This window comes from Argiope bruennichi, chromosome 10, assembly GCF_947563725.1.
Source record: "Argiope bruennichi chromosome 10, qqArgBrue1.1, whole genome shotgun sequence".
NCBI lineage: Eukaryota > Metazoa > Arthropoda > Arachnida > Araneae > Araneidae > Argiope > Argiope bruennichi.
In genome coordinates, this window is record NC_079160.1 from 9,343,987 (window position 1) to 9,366,681 (window position 22,695).

The following is a 22,695-nucleotide window of genomic DNA, read 5'->3' on the forward strand; positions in this document are numbered from 1 at the left end:
TTTCTTTGTTTATTTTAAAATGGGTATAAAAGCTAACTGAATTTGATTTCTTACTTTTATAAATATTTTGAAAGGAGTATAAAGACTAACTAGTGATTATTTTTTTTCTGTACACTGACTATTTAATTCAAACTTTTTGCATGTTTTTCCTTCGTTCGCTGTTTCTTAATGTATTTTTAGATTTCCTCTTTTTCGCCTTTTGGTCAATCATATTCCTGCATCTTTCAGATGTAACCTTATTTCCAGAGAAGGTTTTCTGAATATTTTATTCTTTTTTCCTGTTTGATTGGGCCGTTATGATCTGATTGTAAAGTCTCGAAGCCTGTAGATTTTATGTTCGAAACTATTCCAATGAAGAACTACTGTGTGAGCAGCATAATCCGCATTAAATCCATCGGAGTAAAATGTCTCACCCCTGATATGGCTCGGTAATAATCGACTCAGGGCATATGGCCACGGTTTAAAGTTTCTTCTTAGAGTAAAACTCGTGTTGCTTCAAAGCGGGGCATAGACTAAAGATTATGTTTAACTTTTTGTTTTTGCTTCTTGATTTAGAGTGAAATATAAGTTTGTTCCACTTCACAGCAAAAAGTACGACAATCTCAATTTTTATAGATTCATTTTTGTACTACAAAGAAAAAAACTTTCATCCTGCCTTAGTATCCCCCCCCCACACACACACACGTGTTAAAGTAAGCTCATTCTAAAAACAATTTGATCTGTGATGAAATTTGTAGTCAAAGGGTACAAATATGTATATTTATAAGGTTTTTAAGATAGAAATATTTTGCGCAATATTTGTTTTAAATCAAAAATTTATTTTTATGCTTTTTTAATATTACAAATTTTTACATTGTTAGTGTTACCATACTGACAATGAACTCAAAAAGATTGTGACTTAAAATTTTGTTCCTAAACTGCATTTAATATCTTCTTTCCTTATCTGTATATTGCTTTATTTCAAATATTTAAAGAAAGGAAAGGAATAAAGATCCAGTGATCAGTATGATTTAACAGCATATAATCTCTCGTCTGCTTTGAAAAACCATTTATATGCCAAATAATGAAATTCACAAATGCTTTTATTTTCTCTGATAACATAAAAGCTGCTGCATTATAAGACTCACTTATCTGAAATTTTGGGCCAGTTGAGCAAAAATTTTCTTCTAGAAGTCTCCAAATCCCCGATTTTCAATTTCTGAAAAAATTCGAATGGACGGACTTATAAAGTTCATATTGACCACGCGAATAGAATCTTTCTTTGTGGTCATCTTTATAAAACATTCGTGTCATGTGTTCTTTACGTTTAAAGAAGAAGTACGCACAAGTATAAAGAAATATATTTAATTCAATTTATTTACATACGATGTCTCACAGACATATATACATGCACGTATATAATTGGCCTCTACTCCTGAAAAAAAAATAAAGAATTTTGATGCATTTTTAATACAAACCCCAACACGTTGACAAAGAAGAACGCTGACTTTCAGAAGTCATTATGGAATAGATTAGAGTATTCATCTTATTTTATTGTTAATGTTATAACAACTGACGTTTGTGTGATGCAGTATCTTATGGCTGGGGGATTGAATGGGAGGAATATTCAAAAAGAAACGGAATGAATATTTTCAGAAAACGAGACATTTCTCGTTGACTTAGCTCGTGTCATTCTATTAAAAGCCTTTGTTTCTAACAGTCCCTTTCATGAAGGAGGTATTCCTTTGCTCTAAGGATGGGTACTCCGATAATGGTACCATTGAAGTTGAAGTTGTCTCGTTTACTGGTTCAAACAAGAATACAGAAATTCTTATGTGAATGTTACACATCTAGATGTGACTCGGTGTAGAAATAGAACTGATTTTTTTTGAACTGAAAAGATCACTTCCTGAAATCACTGGAAAAATTATTTGATAATTTCAAACAATTTCATCTGACATTTTGTTTATCTCTAAATTTCAGTTTTTTGTTGAAAAGGATACTCTAATAAAGGATTATTTTAACATTAATGGGATGAAACGGAAGATCACACTCCAAATATTCGTTGAGAATAAAACATTCCAACTTTCAACCATTTTTTCCAAATTGGCGATAAAAATTTTACATTACATTTTTTTGGAAATTGATTCACTTCTTTTGTTAAAGTTCTGAGTAGCTCTTGTCAAATGTCTGCATATTATACAAAAATTGTTCCATCATGTACAACGCATTTCACTTGATGATTTGGAGAATTAAAGGTTTGTTCCTACTTATCTAGTTTTTGAATTCTGCAATGAATGCAATTGGAAAATGCAAGTGAAATGATGCATTTTTTATATTGCATTTGTAATTGATTTACTCAGTGTTGTTTCAATTTCAATTAATGTTGAAATGAGATCTGAAGTTTTAATCTTCCAGTTGCAAATTTATTGCTGATCCCGTTTTTTTTTTTTTTTTTTTTTTGACGGATTAGTGGAAGTTGAAATCTGGCATAGGGACATCACCGAATTAATTTTTCTAATGGTACGATCATTATGGCATCTCTTTACATTGAAATGTAACAGCTTACATTTAGGTTTAATTTAAATGGTGTGAATTTTTAATGAAGTGTAGCTTACATTTTCCTTTCGAGTTCCTTTTTGAATATTCCTTTTTATTGATTTCTCTCTTTCCATTTTCCGTCCATGCTCATGCTAGTGTTTCACCAGGAAAGGTTAGCGCTATTTTATTTCTAAAAACCGCATTATACACATTGATTTAGAAGAAATACTTGTGGCACAAATTGATATTTCTACGCTAAGGATAGAATTTTTATAATAAGAAGGATTATGGAAATCTACCAAAATCTTCTAAAAGTTAAATTAATTATTATTTATTTTTATAGTAACTGCTTTAATTCGCGGATGAAAAAATATTTTGAGAAGTATGGATATTTTAAGAATAAGTTCTATTCTCCTGTCCTAAATGCAACATTGTGTACAAAAATATTGAATGCATTTCAACGCGTAAAAATATTGAACTGTCAATTAGATTATTATTTGACGATTTAGTAAATTTGTAGAAAATAATTGAAGAGTCTAAAATAGTATTAAAAATAAACCAGATAATTTTTTTAGTCATTCACGGAAGAAAAAAAAAGCACAAATTTTTGAAAACGCACATTAGTGCAATAATTCACCTCAGGAGATTGTAAAATAAGTAAATAAATGCGTGATACTGAATAAACAGGAAATGGACTATCATATTGGCGGATTGCCTTCGAAGTTCAGAAATACCGTGTGCCTTAATGCAAAACAAACTTTAAAAAAAAATAACTGCATGGACTGATAGTTCATAAATTTACATTGTCTATTAAAGGGCTTTCAAGACCTCCCGGGTCTGTTACCGATGGGGGGCCTGGGTCTGTTACCCAGGGGGCTTCTGTTTCTGGGTCTGAAGAGAGCGGAGAATCGGCTGGCCTCCGTCGTTGTAGGTTCCTCCTCTTCTTCTTCGGATGTCTCCTCCACTTCCTCTTCAGCTGTTGATGAAAGCTCATTGGCTTCTGGTGATGTTTCTATTTCCTCTTCTGGGGCGGGGGTGGTGGTAGAAGGCTCTTCTGGTTCGCTGCCTGGACGTGGTCTCAAGAATCCTGGTCGGGCTGGTCGATTTCTTGTGATCAAATTTGGACGCGGCCTGCTGGTGGTGCGAGATGTAGTACGAGGAGTAGCTGAAGTCGCTGATGCTGGTGCTCTGGTGGTACTTGATGCTCTGGAACGGCTGGATTGGAACCTTCCTCTTGTAGCGGCACCACCGAATCTTGAACGAGTGGTGGTAGTCGTCGAAGAAGCGGTTGTGGCTTCTACTGCCTTAGTTGTACTTTTATCCTCACTTGCTTCAGTAGTGCGAGAAGAAGAGCCTCTGAAACCACCAGGTCGAGAACGGAATCTATTATTGTTGCTTTGGAAGGATCGACGGGTGGATGGTGTAGAAGTAGTAGTGGTGGTAGATGTGGTAGAGGAGCTACTTGAACTGTCCCCTCGGGATGGAGATCGGTTCCTGGTGGAGCTGAAAGAAGGTCTGTTGGTTAATTGACGACGGCTACCACCACCAAGTGATGGTCTTCTGCGAGGCTTCTCTGTTGTTGTCGTAGTTGTAGGGATTTCAGTGGTAGTTGTTGGTTCCTGAGTAGTAGTAGTTGTTGTCTCTTCCTCCTTAATATCTTTCAGGTCTGGAGTACTGTCTAAGACATTGTTGAGAGTGTCATCTTCAGGTTCATCCAAACTGACTGGGGGAACAGGAGTGGTCGAGAAAATTTCATCAGAGAAGGCAGGTACTGTTGGCACAGTAGTAGTAGTAGGGGGAATAGTAGTGGTCTCAGACAGGACAAAGTTCGGGATGACGGGAAAGCGAGGTACTTCGTTGCTGCCATATCGGAAAACATTCGAGACAGGTTTCACGGGTTGCGGTGGAGGTTGAAATTCAGGTTGAGATGGCAGGGCGTCCGCCCGGATGACTGTGTTGTCCACACCAGCGGGAGCGATCCTTGGCTGAGAAGTGTTCTTAGGGTGGACAGAGTCAGTGAGCGCGTTTTCAGGCTCCTTCCTTTCGTCGTAGTTCTCGAGTGAAGGAATATCATCGAAGTTTAAGCTTGGATTGCTCTGATTGCCAGTAGTGGCCGTGTCGTTATCATAATAGTAGTAATAGTAGACGACGTACTCGTCGTTCTTATTGTCTTTTTCTTGGGCTGAAGGGAGCTTGTTGGGCTCTATTTCAGAAGCAGCGGCTGAGCCCAAAATTTGCGTATGTGTACTGTATGTCCTTTCAGCACTCAAGGCTGATGGGGCACTTGACAAGGGAGCAGATGATTCCAAGTGATGAAAAGGGGCTGGTGGAGCAGCCTGAAAGAACATATTTTAAAAATTAATATTTCCCTAAAATGTTATTTTGCTAACAAAATTTCTTGATGATTTAAAAAAACTCTATGAATTGTAAAAGAAATAGTGAACATTTTCATCATATTAATGAAAATTTTTAAAATGTTGAGCCTTCAAAATAATCAGTATCGTATTAATTGCATACTAAAAGTAATAATGTCTCATAATTTTTGTGTAAGCAGTAGATAAATTTAATTAGTTGCAACTTTTACCTTTTGTCACCTAATGGAATTTTCCGAGACAAATTTAAATGATGAATGAGCACTCTGTATTCTCTGAGTAACCGCTCACTCTGATAATTTTGAAATTTATTTTAACACTATCTTTATATTATTTTATTCATTATTAATATTTAAGTGGTACAAAAATTAAGTTAATAAGAACTTCTCACAGGTGGATAAATTCACTTGCGAATTAAATTCTATGAGACGATCATAGCATTCAACCACATCCGTTACCACTGAACTCCCGTTACCTGTAGATATTGCACCGCTCCTTTACCACTGAACGGAGCAATATCTACAGGATTTGTTGTGAACGACTTTTGTTCCATGTTCAACATCCAACTACACAGACAACCAAATCTCCTGATTTGAACAGTCTCATTAGAAAGGTCTCCCCTTTCTCCATAAGCATATTATATTTAAAAAATCGAGTGCCCGAAGTCATAATCCTCTAGCATTCCAACACAGTTGGTAAATACAGTTAGTTGTGCCACAGTGCACCGAAATCTTTGTTAGAAATAGCAGATTTGCAGGATATGGAAATTGCGATTGCAATGCGAAATGTAATATTTAAAAAAAAAAAATACCGCCAATTGAAATTCATTGTCAACTAATGAAAGTTTCCGGAGCCAGTGTAATATCAAAAAAACAGGTATATGGCTTTGATGCAAAAAATATGAGCGAGGCAGAACGAATACGAGAGACGAGCAGAAGTCAAGGGGCCAAACCTGTCTCACAGTGTCCACATATGACATGTGCTGTGTCGAAGGTCTAATTCGAGCAGATTATCACAATCGTGTGAGAGAGATTGCGCAACTTAACATCTTCATTATGTAGCAATGTATTGAATATCGCGCACAGAAAACTGGCCTACCGGAGATTAGGTTAATTATATTAACGTCCCATTTTAAAGCAACACTAGGGCTATTTTCTGACGGAACTCATAATTTTGAACCACAATCATATGACGAGCTAATACCTTCCTCTCTAAACTTCCACACCACACAAGCGGGAGAACTTTTCTGGCCAACCGGAATGTGTTCTCATTGGATACTATGGCAACGCTCAGATGACAATAGAATCACACGAATGAAATTATCACTTTAGTATTTAATGTGATATCAAGCGGAAGGTGTTTTGTTGCTACGTCGTATCGGTACACGATGGCGAAATCGGGTCCATCATCATACACCTGAGATGAAGAAAGTGTTTTAGAATCGATTCCAAGGTTCAGGAAGCCGCCAGTCATTGGCTCGGCCCTCTGAACCTAGAATTCTTCATCACCAGTTTTGTTTCTTTACTTCACTGATGATACAATTCATTGAAAAAAAGTATTCGCTCTTCATTCCGAAAAAAGTATTCTGATAGTGCTCTTTATTCCGAAAAAAATATTTGGATAGTGCTCTTTATTCTGAAATTGATTGCTGTACAATAAAACTGCGAACGCCCATCACTGCAGAAATAGATTCTCTAAAAGTGTATGAAATATTAAGTCTTCCCATTTAAGTTTCTATAAAACTCCTTTTTTCGAATAGCAACAACAAATTTCAAATTCATGCTTAAATTTTACTGAATACAACGTAAAACATTTTGTAATTTTGGGAAAACGGTTGATTAGTTTAAGACAATCGAAAATTTGAATTCCTAATGTTGAATAAGAATTCCCGTTTTTTTTTTTTTTTTTTTTCCCAATATATTTTAAGATATAATGAATCAAAAATAATTTATATTATGCTTTAAAATACTTTATAAACAAGACAAGCGTTAAGCATTTTTTGAAATATGAAAATATATTTTATGTTGTTAATTAAAAAATTTTTAACTTCGCAAGTTAAAAATTTTTGTAACTGAAACTCATAACAACTTTGATACCAATCGAAGGAGCAAGACCTAAAACTTCACTATTCCAAATCTTATCCACTTCCATCAAATGATTTTTAAAACATGTAGCTAAACCGAAAGCTTCCAGAGCAGCTTGGTTTTGCAGGGTTTTTTCTTTTTTTTTTTGGTGGGGGGGAGGGATATGAGCTCGAAAAATGATTTCGCTCAGGAGGACCTGAAACATTGAAATTCATCAAAAACTCGACTTCGAATTTTTTGATGATTATAATATTTTCTTTATGCTTCGCATACGAAAGTAAAAAAATTCAAAAGGTCGATAATAGTAACCATATGTTCCTGACGGAACATCATATTACAAATGAAATATATTAATCCAAATTTAAACAGTTCTTTTTCAAACAATGCTATTGTACTAAACATTCGAATTGTGTCAATCCATAAATGTCGCATATAAACTTTAAGTGCAGATTAGGCTTGAGTTATTTTGAATGTGGAATTTGAGACCGCATAAGCAAAAGGCGACCTCTTCTTGTGTACAGCCGACCACCCCGCCACTACTGAACGTAGCAGTATCGACACAAAAGGCAACCTCTATAGGGCACTTACTGTCGGTGAATTTAGTATAAAACAAAGATGCACCAAATAAATGATACAAATAAAATGTAATGAAATGCAGATTCAAAACAGCAAAACGCAGCTGCATTTTGTACTAAGCACAATGGCATGTAGCATATAGTATCAACAGCAAACCTGTGAAGCAACTGTGAAAAAGATTTGCTGTTTGAAGTTATGCACATTGTTATGTATGCTTCATAACCTGCATTGTATATTTTATGACCTTATTAAACACTTTACGATCTTGCAGGCACAAGAAAAAAACAACAGAAAGATATAGAAATAGTATTTTAAAATTTTTCTTCAGTTCACGGTATCTTTCATAACTCAACAATTATCACAAAAAGCTTCGATTTTTAGTTCTTTCATATTGCTCTGCAAATTATAATCTGCCCGAAATAATTTGCAAACAACCTGTTGAAGCAGGTACGTAATGTATTTTAGAAATTCATGGAAAAAAATATGCCCCTTTCCGATCAGCTGTGACATTATCGAGATTATATTCTCCATATCTGGATTCTATTCTATCCTCCAAAGGTGAGCACTTCTGTAAAAGTGTTTCTTCAGAAAAGCTTCTGCTGTTGTTAGGAAAAAGAATATTCTTGTAAATATTCTTAACTTATAAGAAAAAATGATTAGTAAACCATTTAAAATCAGGTTTTTATTTTCAGATTATGGCATTATTAATCACAATGAAATGAAGCAGCACTCAGAAGAATGGACAAAAATATTTTATGCGAATATAGCAATGCATCAAACTTAAGAGAATAGGCTAAAGGTTAGAGACTAAAGACACGTAAAATGGGTCATGGCATTATCAACAGTTTTTCATTGAGAAAATAAGAGAAAACATTCATAATGAATATAAAATAAAATACCAGAAAAATAATTAATAAATGAAAATTATTTGCATTTTATTAAAAATATTGCTTTTAAAATATTATGAAAATGCTATTCACATTTCACGACTTCAATGAAATAAAAAGGTGATCTAAAAGGATTTATCTTCGAGCATGATGAGTGATGCTGATGGAAATGTAACTCACCGCTTGCTGGGGCTGCGGCAGGGGTGGTTGATAGGAATTATGAACGATGGGTTGGGGAGGAGGTGGGGGTGGAGCTGCTAGTAGAAGTGGGGGTTGATAACCCTGTGCGGACGCTCCGGCACATAAAACGGCCAACACGAACAAACACCTGCAAAGAAAAAAAATAATTAACATTAATTAGCAATCATTTCGTCATGATTTAAATTTCCGCATCACATGGTTTTGACATGGATGCATATTTAAATAAGGAAGTGACAATTTATTTCAGTTGTTAGAGTTCCCCATGACGGCCGAAGTTCCTCAAAATAAAAAGCACGAAAATATTTAATTTTTAGAAATATCTAAAGTTATAATCATTTATGAATGTACTAATAAACGATGTTAAAATCTTTTTAAAATTTCTCGAATCTACACTAAGCCAAATTATTGATGGGAAAGAAAATGGCTGTTAATTTTTCAGTTTCATTTAAATATAATCTAAGTTTATTAAAAGTTATTTCGCATAATGAATTTCTTGATTTTTCTTAATTTTGTTTTATAATCTTTCACTGAAAATCTGAATTATTTTTTTCACATAATAATTAATTTAATAATCAGTATTTATGTGAGTATATTTTAAATCGCCTTTGAAAACTTAATAGGAAAAAAATTTTATTCCACATAACTTGAGTATTTTGAAACTTGGCAAAATATCATAAATATTAGCGTACAATTTTCAGCTCATAAAATGACATTGATACAACTTTACTTGTTCAATGTGGATGGGTAACAATCGCCCTGCGATACATTTTAAAATTTAGTTTTTGATAAATGAGGGAATTTTTTGTTTAAATAGGTCATTTAGTCTAGTGAATTGAATGAACATTGATTTAATCATTAAGAGGATTCTTTAAAATTTCTTTTGTATTTTTAGTTCAAATAATTATTTTCCAATAAGATTTTTTGAACCGGAAGGAAAGATCTCACCAAGACTTTCTCACATACCCTCTAATAAAGATGTTATCCCGAGAATGCCTCGTTAAAAATTGAGGATCTTGGCTAAGGCTGAAAAGACATTGCTTAACACTGCAGCTCAATAGTAAAGGCACATTCATCTTTGGCGCGAATTGAGTATTTCTACTGAATCTATCGTGTGCCCTTTGGTGACTTTTTTTGGTGTGTGGTTAAAAATATCCGGAAATCGAATTTGTGTTTTAGACAAGTTTTTTTCCCAACCGAATGGAGTCAAAATTTGACGCAGAACTATAATTGAAGTTACAAAATCACATAGTTAAGTCACTGCAATTTTGAGTTTTCGCTTTCCGTGTTTCTGAAAGCATAGACCGACAAATGGCCAACCCTTCAGTAGATTTAGCTCAAATTTGACAGGTATAGATGTTAAATGTTACCAAATTTTATTCACCCTACTCAAAATGTTTCTGATTTACGTTTGTCACAGACAGACCTTTTCCAAAAATGTGTTTTTCGAATTCGAGATAGTATAAAACATGGAGAATCGTCAAAATTTTGATTTCGAATCTTTGACGGTTACAATACTTTCCCCATACTTCATATACGAGAAAGTAAAAATTAGAAATGTTTCAAGTTTAGAATTATTTCATATGAATTAATTTAAGATTATTCATTCAAATTATTCAGTTGAATGAATAATATTAATTCATTCAATTGTTAATGTTGCCATTCAAATCCCCTTAAAGCCTCTTCAATTCAAATTATAAGTAGAAATGCATATCAAAGTAGATTACTTTTATAAGGCCATGTGGCATTACCAAAATGAAAAGGTTGATTTCAATACTGAATAACTGATCAGATAATCCAAGATAGTCTCCTTTCCCCAAACTAAAAAAAAAAGTAACTAGCAGATATTATTAAGTATCCGAATTCAGGCGGTATGGACATAATATAGATCAGAGTTCGATATTTGTGCATGATAAATTACGATATCCGTATGGATTCTTTTAATTATATAAAATGCCACGTAAGAATGATAATTCTAATTATTTTATCAAATGCATGAACTCTCTATCGTTTTCGATGAAGTTTTCTCCCTAATTTTTTTTAAAGGCTAAAGCTTTTTAATCGATTTTAATATATATATCAATAATCGATCATTGAACTATATATGGTGGATGTTGCTGTATATCTTAATTTGAAACACGCTTTTAAATATTTAATGGGATTTTACAATCTCTCACTCAGTATCTAAGTTTTCTTCTCTTAAATCAACAAGCATACAACTAGAAAATTCTGGAAGATTGGACATTCTTAATGGAGACAGTTGAGTAAGAAATGACAATGACCAATGATACCTTCCCTCTTCTTTTCTAGAAAATTCTGCTTTTTTATCGCAAAAGAAAAGACCTTATACAACCTGTTTGCATTCTTTGGTGCATTTGACACTCAACCAGAAGTGAAGCAGTTCACAGGCTGTATACATAGTTTTGAGTTTTAAAGAACTGATAATGGTATATTTGCAGCGGTTTCCTTCAATTTATCAGATACAATTTATTTATCAATTTATCAGAAGAAAATACTATTGAATATGAAAGGTTATGGTATTTACAAATATAAAGAGTTTCACTGTGACTGCCTGCTACATGAACACTTTACTACATCATAAATTTTTAAAATTCATCATGGCGAATTTTATTTTTGTTTCAATAAAATCAAAATAATATACAAACATAGTTTTAAAGATGATTTATTGCAACATCCCAAATGATGGTTACTTTTTCTAACTCGGGTGTAACTCACACAAAAACATCATGCTTATGAGATTTTAGTTGCATGATGTTATAGACATTTCTATGATTTCAAATTACATTTCGTTATGTTAGAGTATATTTTTACCGCACAAGCTGGCATTTTTCTTCGCATATTCTTAAAACAGTATAAATTAATTTTATGTTTATTGTTTTAATCAAGTTCTCGTAAATGTGGCTTAAATTCCTTTAAAGATTTATAAAGTACTGTATAAAAGTATGATTGCTGCCCGAAAAAGCAACAAGTAAATGACTAGAAATGAATATACGAGTACCTATAGTATGGTGACAAAAATATACAATGGATGAAAAGGTATAGTAATTCAACCGGATATCAGTATTGTCACATTGTGCAATCTACTGGTACAAAAATACAATGTAAGTACAAATATTTGGAATATAAATCGCTTGCGATGTATTTATTCCCTCCAAGATTAGAAATACTGCCTGTAATTTTATATGGTCTTAGCTGATTATAGAAAAATTTCGGGTTGAAATTACGTAATTATTTGGATTTTAAATCATTTCTTTTTTCTGTTGAATAATTTCTTTTTCTGTTCAATGCCTTGTATTCCACCTTCACATTTTTTCCCTGCAAGAAATTTAATCAATTCCTTTGATTAAATATATGTTAAAGGTATTCTTTATTGGTGAAACCCAAAGCTTCTAATATTGATTGGCACATTAAGAATAAAAATATTCATGTATTTAGAATTCATATGATGTGGCATTTCTATCGACTTTCGATTTAGGATTCTCTCAACTAGGTTGAAACATTTATGCATTTTTTCCTGCATTTGATTTAAAAATTTCTCAAGAGATACTTAAAATAATTCTTTGTATCGATGCATCTTTAGAAATCTTTCAGACAGAGTATAATCATGTTTTATCCGCAAGGTTGGCACATCTGATACGCTCGGAACCACTTAGAGAGGTCATCGACCCAAAACATGCCTCGGGACAATTCCAGCCTCTTTATTATCGGATAAAAAATCTTTACTTTCTGGGTTCAATTAAATGAGAAAAGTGAAAAACCAACGAAAGTTTTATTGAATCCGATTTCACAGCAGATTTTCCATGCCTTCGGGCGAAGAAGTCAAGACAGTAACTGAAATCGAGAATGGAACTTTTGCCAGAAATCCTTTGGATTCTGCAGATGATTTCTGGTACTTTGTGGAACAGGCTCGAACGGAATGCAGTGCCCCAGGCCTCTTGTAAGTCCTTAGGGTATGGAGAAGTAGTGAGAAAAAGTATTTCCCAGAAACACTTTCTAGCTGGCCTTGGTGTACTATCAGTGGATTTCCTCGTGCGTAGACGCGAGTTTTTAGTATTCAGGGCCAGAGTTGGAGTGACCGACTTTCGAGTTGCCCCGCCCTAGGGCGGAGAAAGTGTCGTTCCCCCGAGGGTCGTAGTGAATGAAAGCTTTCATTCTCTTTCGATGAACTTACCTCAATCGATTAGTGGAATGATTTTTTAAATGGCTTGAACAATGAGTCGGCCAGTAAACAGCCCGAGGAACATTTGGGTATTTTTGGACATAATTTTATGCACTATTCTTATTTTTTACAAAAATAAATAAGGTTGAATTGCATTTGAATTAATTCATACTTGGATTCCTTTAAACTTGTGATATCGTTTTTCTATTTTCAACATTTTGCTTTCAGTCTTAAAAAAATTGCAATAAACTCCTTCACAAACAAGAACTACGACTGCCAATGAAAATAACACTAAATATCCTTCCCACCCACAACTGCTCTACTGTTCAGGGTTGTAGCTATCCACGATATATTTCACGATCACGAATTCCTCCAAACGTACGTTTATCCGATTGCATTTTCAAAATCGTACAACCAAGCCAGTTGAACGTCTCTTTAATTAAATCAAGCTCATATAGTCACAGTTTTGCAACAGGGAACCAGCAGCAAATACACATTTTGAGAAAGAGTCGTTTTCCAATAATGTTAGAGAAAAGCATTTTTCTTGCGATATTTTTAGAAATTTATTATTGTCTATTGAGCAACGGATTGCAATAAGCTTAATTATTGCTTAGTAAACTACTCATTCTTAGTTTTCAGTAGTGAATCGGAAATCAGTAAAATGGTAATTATTTTTTCATTGAATACTTATTAAATTAAAAAGAAAAATTACCTTCTGTTTTAATTCAATACCTTTTATATTAAATCAGCTATCTGGGGAAGCAAAATTAATAAATAAGGCATTTTCTGCACCAATTAAAGTTGTAAATATTCCATAAATGAAAAAACCGAGAGAGAGAGAAAAATAAATTTATTGAAAAGGGATTATTTATTATTCAATCGGACTACTGTAGCTATACTCTGTTTCACCCTAACTTGGCAGTAGTGTATATTCTAGGCATGCCGAATCGCAGTCGTCGTCAGGGAAACAGGGTTACTTTAAAGTACAAAGTTACTAGAAATGCAGATCGCTGGCGAAACTTTATCTCGCAAATTTTTCGCCAAATAGTAAATATTTATTTACTTTATCATATTATCACTTTATGAGAGAATTAATTGTTTCCTTATTTTCATTATTTTTTTTCAATATTATTGACACATTATTTTAATAAATCATTAAAGTTATTTCATTTCGTTTCACCGTTTCTCAAAAGAAAACAATATATCTTTCAATATTCTGTAAAGCGTAGTTCGGCTAATGTTTTTCGAAAAGATATCTGTATCATCGTTCACATCTTTTAAAACTTTATCTAATGTAGGGATCTCATTTCTGCGAAAAAAATGCATGGATTTTTCGTCAAATACAGAATAATGTAAAATCATCATATTTTACAAGACCTGAATGTTTATCTTACTGAGCCTGGTCGCTTCTTAAAGGATGCCTTTATTTCTTTTTTCAAAAGGAAAACTGTTCATTGCGAAACATCTGTAAGATGCGAAACTTTATCAACGATTTGATTGATAGAATCTTAAGGGTTTTCTCGGAGTCCAGAATAAACATTTAATATGTTTTTACATGTTGCACTTTTTGTTGGTTTCACTCGTCTTGAATATGTGCACAGCGTAGTCTGTGAAAACACTTTCTCTTTTTCAAACATTTTAGAAGTTAATAGAAATGACGAATCGAATAAATATTCACCAAACAAAACTAATAACTATTAATGCGATTAATAGTATCAAAAATATCAGCTGCTAAAAAAGCGAGAATAAAAAAGTACGAAAGATGATAATGGTGGCGAACTGATTGAAGTTGAGTTGGCGAAGACATAAAAGAAAAGCGCGCCAAATATTTGACCTTGAAGACCGGTTCTAGCCAAAGTGGAATTCATTATGTCAATCTTTCAGTTTTATTCGTTCGCTTTATTTACAAAATACTTAACAGACAAGCACTTCTAACTTGAGAATAATTTTAAATGCATATTGATAAAAAAAAGTTTTCCGTAATTTATGATATTATTTGATAAATTCCTGCTCATTTTAACTATTTTAAAGTCGGAATTGATGGGGAACTCTTTCCCAACGCGGAGCGTCACATTTTCTACCTTTTACAATACTGCCAAGTTAGGGTGAAACAGAGTATAGACCACTCGCTTTTATATTTTAACAAAATCTAAGAATAACAACAGCAAACCATAGTCTTCTCAGAAAAGAAAAAAAAACTGGTGCACAGCAGATGAAAGATATTCTGAGAAAACTGCATTACGTGCACATAGAAAAGATCCTTTTCCGAGGATTTGGCGTATAAGGTGGCCACCTGTGAAATGGAGGAACGTAGACATGTGCTATTATGTTTCCAGAACACGGCAAATGCCCCAACGGCACATTTCCTAAAGCACCACGGTGCACGAAGGGGAAACAGTCCACGATTTCTCCACAGGCTTCTTTCAATGAAATTGAATTTGCTTAAAGTAAATGTAACAAGTGAAAGCATTCCAGGATATAAGAAAAAGGAACTTTAGCCGATTCGTCTGCAGCTTTAATTCCCATCAAACCAGCAAAGAGAAGGACTCAATGCATGTGGATGCTACACCCGGTTAAAATTTTACCAAATAGTATAAGAATACTTTTCCAGCAGTGCCATAAATAAACAAACAAAAGTATTCAAGCTCGATGCACATGTTGTGTTGTCGTCTTGTCATAGATAAGCTCGCCGACAAAGTCAGTGATTTCAAGCCGAGTTTTAGCGTCTCTTGTTTCAGTAGCTCCATCTAGGGCCAAGAATACGTCTTAGCTACTCATGCGTCACAGCCCTTTTTACGGGGGGAGGGGGAGACTACATTCATACATTGAATACACTCATCCACAGATCGCAATTTAGACCTGAATCAGAGGACGAACACCTCTCAACCAGTATCCCAAGTAGTATTGTCTCGACATGGGGGACGTTGTCGCTACGATAGGTTTATACGTGCACCAGCCACCAAATACACTGAGAGTCTTCGGTCGGCGAAGTTCAAGCTCACAACTCAAGGGATGCGAATCCAATGCCAGGTTATCCCGGCCCAAGATGTACATAATCCGATATAAGATAAATAACTTTGTTAGAATGGCATGTAAAAACTTTCTGTTTTCCTATTAAAGGATAATCTTTTTTCCAAGGAGTTGAACTCCGAGAGTGTCATTAAAAGGCCAGTACGAAAAAAACAACAACATAGAAATATATCAAAAATCCTGACCAATGGCTATTGGTCATTTATCTTCTCAATCAGCAATCCACTTATATTGAAGCACAGAACGATTTCAAAGCAAGTCAAACAAGTTCGATATTATTAATATTTGATATTGCATATAGCTTTTGAGATGAGAACATCTCAAAAGCTATATGCAATTTTCTTAAAATTAGTAAATATCGCGGTTTATTAATTATTTTTTATGCCTATAATTATAATTTTTTTTCGCTTATGATACATGCCTAAGCAGTTTTTTCTGAATACCAATATTTTAAATGAATATTTTAAAAGAAAAAGTTATTTATTCTTTTCAGGAAGATGAATATTTGCGGGAGGAGTTTTCAAAATATTGTTTATCCACATACTATTGCTTGCAATGCATTTTTAAGACAGAATTTTAAAGTTACAGCAAAATTACTCACTCAATTATTGAAAGGTCTTTTATTCTTAATGCAGTATGTATATTTCCGACTTGCCAACGACCGACCTTCTGTTCTTTGCTTTTTTGTTGCATAGCTGTTTCGGGTGCAGATTTATCGTTTTGACATTCAAAGTCAAAAGCAGATTAACAACTCCGTCTCTTCTTCATAAAATACGGAATGTATTGTTTCGGAAAATTTTTTGTATAAGTTACAAGGCTTAAAATGCAATACAAAACAATTTGAGGTCGATTAAAACTGAAAACATAAATCTAGTTTCAAACACAAGTGAAACTAGAAGGAAACTTTAGTATGAAAACAATGTAAATGGACAATTTTTGTCTCGCAAAACAAAGAAACGTAATCGAAACATTCAAACAATATATCTGAAGTTTCATATCAAGTTCACAACTAAATTTAATTTCAAGGCCCTCTTTAAGTTCTATAGTGACCTCAATATATACGACGCATTTAATATTTTATGCTGAAATGGGTTTATTTCCATGGTTATATCTATCAAATTGTCACTAAAAATTGAAGGAGAACAATTCATGGAAATCTTCTGAGTTCTCGTCCTCTTATGATATTTGTGATCTATTCCAACCTAAATTTTAATCCAATGACAATTTTGAATAAATAATATTTTCTTAACGGCTAGTTTCTTTTTGAAATCACTGGCCGCGCAGAATATGTCAAGTCACCATGACTGCATTTAGGAAGTCTAGTTAATATAACGCTGGAGCTGATGAAATATTAAATTATAAAATTATGGATTGCAATGAATGTTTATAGCTTAATTTATTTAGTTATTTTTTTGGAAAATCTCATGTTTAAAACTATACAATGTATTTTTGCAAAGTAATATTATTTATTCGAACAGTAAACAAAGAGGTATAATGATTAGTCTATGCAAGTTGACGTCTTTTCGTCTGAATTAGTGAACCTCTTCTGGAACATAGGTCACGTGCTAATGCTTTAGCACATTTCATTATTTATATCATGAACATGTTAAATATACGACTTTCCATTAATTTCAAGACAGATTCTAAAGGAAAACATAATGTCTGTTTAATCGTAAGTTGGCCGGAGGAAGAAAAACTTACAAATATTTATTGGAAACTCATACATTTGTAATACTCCTTCAAAAAAATAATTACAAACAAAAATAATATTCTTATAATATTAAAAATGTTTTGCCTATTTATCGAAATCAGCAACAACCTAGAGAAAATCAAGTCTAAAGAATTAGCGTCTAATAAGGATTAGTTTGTTTTTTTTAGTGCAAAGAGGCGATATTGTTTACAAAATTTATTATAACAATTAATTTTTCAAGAATTATTTTAACTTTTTATTTTATTTCTAAAAAGTGTAACATTCTTTATACTAAGAATTAAAGATGCTATTATAGCCTATAATTAGCATGAAATAGCATTCTCATACTAAATAACTGAGCGGTTTCAAGTTTACAAATCTAGTTTGAAACACCTACAATTCAAAAAATTAATTGCTATAAAAATAATTTTTGAAACTGGAACCTGAAAATTGGTTTAAGAACGAAGAATAAAAAATTTCCTATCTTTGACGTCAATTGTGAAGGTCGTTTGGTTTGGATGCAACCAGCGTTTCTAGCAAGGACGTCGAGGTGACAAGAGGCATAAGAATATATGAAATAACAAAAAAAGATAAAGAAAAAGAACGCAGACTTAAATAACTAAAAATACGTTTAGCAAATGCAAATTTTTCAACTGATATTTGATAAAATAAAGAAAGGTTTTAAAGACATAATTAGTTTTTTTTTTCAACTAAATTTAAAGCAGCACCGTTGAAATATCTCCACAAGTGAATTGTAAGCGACATTTTCTGTTTGTTACATTAATTTGAAATAATATTATTTTTCACTCTTAAATACAATTTAAATTTTTAAATATGTTTGATGATCTTTTTCTTAATAAAAAAATATTTAAAAGAATATGTTTTTGACCATAGTTAAAATTTGTGTTGAAAAAAATATTTGGTGGAATTAAGGGTCAGATTTCGAAATGATGCGCCTAATACACGTTGATAAAACATCATAAGAGAACTCATATAGATAATCTGACGTTTTTAATTTTTAAAAAGTCTATTCAATTTCATCATTGCTATTCAGATGATTTCTTGAACTTGCAAATTGATCATGTTCAAGATTTTCAATTGGTGTTAACCAGTATATAAGTTACCTAAAGAAACGAATTTAGAATTTATAAATATTAGATGCAGAAATTCTGCCTTACCAGAAAAGAATGCAAAGACAAACTGAAAAGCTAATTATATATAAGATCTGTAATTTTTTTTTAATGTTAGAATGCTGTGAACTTATTTTATGATTTTTCATTGTTGAATCTTCGCTTCGATTTCCTTTGAAACGTAAATGAAATAATCACTAACTGTTCATAATAAAAGAAAATCAAATAAAAAAAATCTAAATAATCACAAATTGTAGTTTCTCGACTACCCACTTAATGCAACAAAAAAGGCAGGCAGGATTTTTTTAATATTCTTCATTAAAAACATCCTTTTTAAACTAAAAGCTATATCCATATTTTTCGACTCCTCCCTCTGGTTAAATATTCGTTGATACGTTGATTCGTTCGTAAAATATACACGATACAAATGAATATATTTGTATCAAGTATTTTAAAACTGGATCGCAAAATAATTGAATTGAAGATGCAGAACATTGTAGACATTTTAAGGTGACGCATCTCAAGAAATCTGGCTGAAAAACAGGGAACATAATATCATTGCATCATTCGAATTGCCCATTATATATTCGAGTGCACTCACTTTTAATATAAATAGAACATTAACGTAGAAAAAAGCTTCATTTTTTGAAAGTTTTTCATATTTATTTTACCATTCTTTGATAAATGATTAATACTTACGCTAAAAGATAGGCCTAAGATGAAAGTGCCAGTTATAAAAGAATCGCTATTGATTGTAGCAAACACCCACTTGCAACAGCAGACGAAAGAAATCATTCCCATTTTATTACAGAAAATTAGTTTTTAATTAAGGCAGATAGTTGACAGCTGAGTTGTGTAGCATCTGTTGGACTTGGATATTTACTCCAAATCTATGTAATTATTGAATCCCATATTTAAATAATGAACCGATGATAGAAATAATATTTCCTTTTTAGGGAAAATCTTTTATATAATACTTTCTGTTCTGTGAATTAGAGTTTTGTTTTTCGAATTCTGGAAATTTAAACTCAAAAAGGGATTCTTTAACTTTTATCTTTGCTAAAATAGTATGAAAACAATGAGAGATATATATCCCTGTAACTTCTCGTATACTCTACAATAAAGACCAAATCCTTCTCTCCCAGCATAAAATTGTAGACATCTAGTAATGTCGTGAATATAACACGGGCACAGATTTTTATTTTCATAGCCTAATATACGAGAATTGTATGCTTCGTAGCCTAATAAAGAAAACCGTTATTTATGCTTTTCTCCTTGTCATTGGAGAACGATAGTTACGAAACAGCCAATTAAGGAGCGATCTTTGGCAATTAATTGCAAGCATGCAGTTAATACACAAAAACAGGAAAAGTGAATACGTAATTAAGACCCCTTTTCGACTGCGATGGTCTGATTATAAGATCCATCTTTGAGACCATAGAGATCCAACTTACAGAACCGATTCCGCCGTATAAGCTGCTCTGGTGTGCGCTAAATCCATCGAAACCAATTGTTCTCTCACTGATGTAGTGCGCAATTTTGAAGAGAAGAGTTCCAACTGGGAAACCGTTCTCATCATCTGATCTCGGTTCAAAATTATGAGTTCTGTCTCAAAATAAATCTAGTGTTGCTTTTAAAAGGTATGTTAATATGACTCATCTAAACTTGGACAACTTTTTTTGAAACGAAAATTTGACACAGAACTACAGTTGCAGTCACAAGAAGCTAAAATTTATTTATATAAACCTTATCATTTACAGGTAATCGTGTTTACATGCATAAGAAAGTATAAATCGACAAATGGCCAACCCCTTGACCGATTTGGTTCCAAATTTGATATGGGATTTATATTATGAGTTCCAAACCGGTGCACCAAATTTTAATTATTTAATTGCAAATTTAAATGGTTCAAAATTTTATAGAAATATACAAATTTGATCTAAAGCTCATATATAAAATTCCATCCTCCTAGTTCAAAGCATATTTGAGTTATGTTGGAATCTTTTGACGATTTTAAAGCTTTCTTTTTGCATAACTCGTATACGAGGAACTAATAAAAGTATATGAAAAAAATCACCTGAAAATGATTTTCAGATTAACTAGCAATTGACATTATTAATGAAATCGTTGCAACATGATCTGTGAAGTATTTTTAATCACGATATTCTAATCAGTACCTAATTGTACCCGACAGATATGTTTTTAAATATGAGATAATTTATTTCAATATTTTAGAAATAGAAAAAAAAATACCCAGCAATTAGAATATAAAATTGAAATTCTCATTTAAGGTCGAAATTTGATGTTATGTTTAAATTTTTGAAATAATTTAAATACATAGTTTTCTAATTTAGAACGTCTTCCAAAAGAAAAAGATTCCATACTGAAAAATTCTATTTTTTTTTTAATTAGATATAATAGTTAGAAGTAATTTATTCGATATAGTAGTTAGAAGTATTATAATTTTTGTGCGAAAATTAAATTTTTTTTATTTTTAATAATTTGCATCAATTTTGTTTGTCGCTTCTTATATTTCAGAATAATATACTGATTGCTAAAAAGCAATCTATTTACTGAAAATAAGTAAATGGAAAAATGAAATAAAAAACTAACTTAAAATTTAAAAAAAATTATCTGTACTTGATTATAAATAAAAACTGGTTACATATTTTCAAAGTGAATATTCTGTTTTTTGATAAAATTAAATTTAATCTCATACATGTTATATTCTGCGATTTCATTTTATCATCTCATTTTGATGGCTTCATTATATTTAGTTAAATATAACGAAATAAAAAACTTTTTCCAGTTTTTTGCAGTAGTATAAAGTAAAATTCGATTTTTAAAATATATAATATGGTTTCCGTTCAGATAAGACCTTAAAAATATCAAAACTTGTTTGATTTTGGTAGAACATATAAAGAGAAAAACGAGTATGACGGGCTAATTTCCAAATTTAAAATACCACACTGAATTTCTCTTGTTTTTTCTTTTTATCAAAGCTTACCCCTTTTTTGCAATTTTATATTCTTAAATAGTAATTTTATATTGAAATTCTTTTTTTTCTTCATTATAGATATATTATTAAAAATTGTAAATAATGATCATAATAGTGTTAGAATTTTAAAAAATTGCGCGAAAAAGATGGTCAATATTCAAGCACCGGCCTTCTGTTTAACCTTGAATTAATTCAAACTCGGAAACGACGGATTTTAATAAATAACCATGAATTCGTATAATTTCTTTCTTTTCTGTATTTCACTCACACACTAATGCTCTCTTATCACAGAAAGATGAAGAGTTGAAAAAAAGGATCCTCTGGGCGAAGCGATTGCAAATGAGTTTGATAGGAAAGGACCTGTCAAGGACTGATTTCTGTTTTATTTTCCACGCGAGCGCAATTCACATTTCCAGGTGTTACCACATATTATGAAGAGCAAGTCGGGTAATTTCCTTTCTGGGTCAAGAATTTACGTCAAAACAACTCTTAACGTAGATCTCAATCTTCCCCCCGAAATGGAACGCGTGCGTTGGACTACTTCAGAGGATTCTTTTGGCGGAAATCAGGCAAAATAAAAACGCCGACAGGTTTTTTTCCCCCATAAACAAATGCAAAAAAGTGCTTTAGTTGTAAGTGAGGATCAATTTAGTCCTTTCCCTGCTAAATATACGATGATAATTCATACTTTATTAAGTTTTTTTCTTCCATTGTAGGTCTTCATTGTGTTTCATTACTAGAAATATGAGCATTGATCTATATTTCACAAATCCCCACTACATTTATTTCACAATTTACCAGGTCGCATCATATTGAATTGAGAAGTGGGAGGGGGAATTCAGATTTTATTGATGATGATCGCATTTCTTTTTAATTAGAACTCTTAAACTACTCACTGTTTTATCTTCATTTTGTAAAGTGAACTGGTATTAACTGAAATGATCGATGCATCAAAAGAAACGCTGGTTTTATACAGGATGTCAACTAAGGCTCATTTATCCTCACGTGAATTTGAGAACGGATTGAGATT

General features: G+C 32.5%; 1 protein-coding gene across 3 annotated transcripts in view; it reads right to left on the bottom strand.

Moving 5' to 3' along the window:
- Positions 1–1,328: 1,328 nt before the first annotated feature.
- The window catches only part of LOC129988888 (uncharacterized), an 85,360-nt gene continuing 63,993 nt past the window's right edge, over positions 1,329–22,695 (bottom strand). For all 3 annotated transcript variants that reach the window (XM_056097169.1, XM_056097170.1, XM_056097171.1), the window contains 2 exons: positions 8,620–8,767; positions 1,329–4,856 (listed from right to left, as the gene is read on the bottom strand). In XM_056097169.1, the coding sequence (XP_055953144.1) occupies positions 3,342–4,856; positions 8,620–8,767 (1,663 nt within the window). In that variant the 3' untranslated portion in view covers positions 1,329–3,341. The remainder of the gene's footprint in view (positions 4,857–8,619; positions 8,768–22,695) is intronic.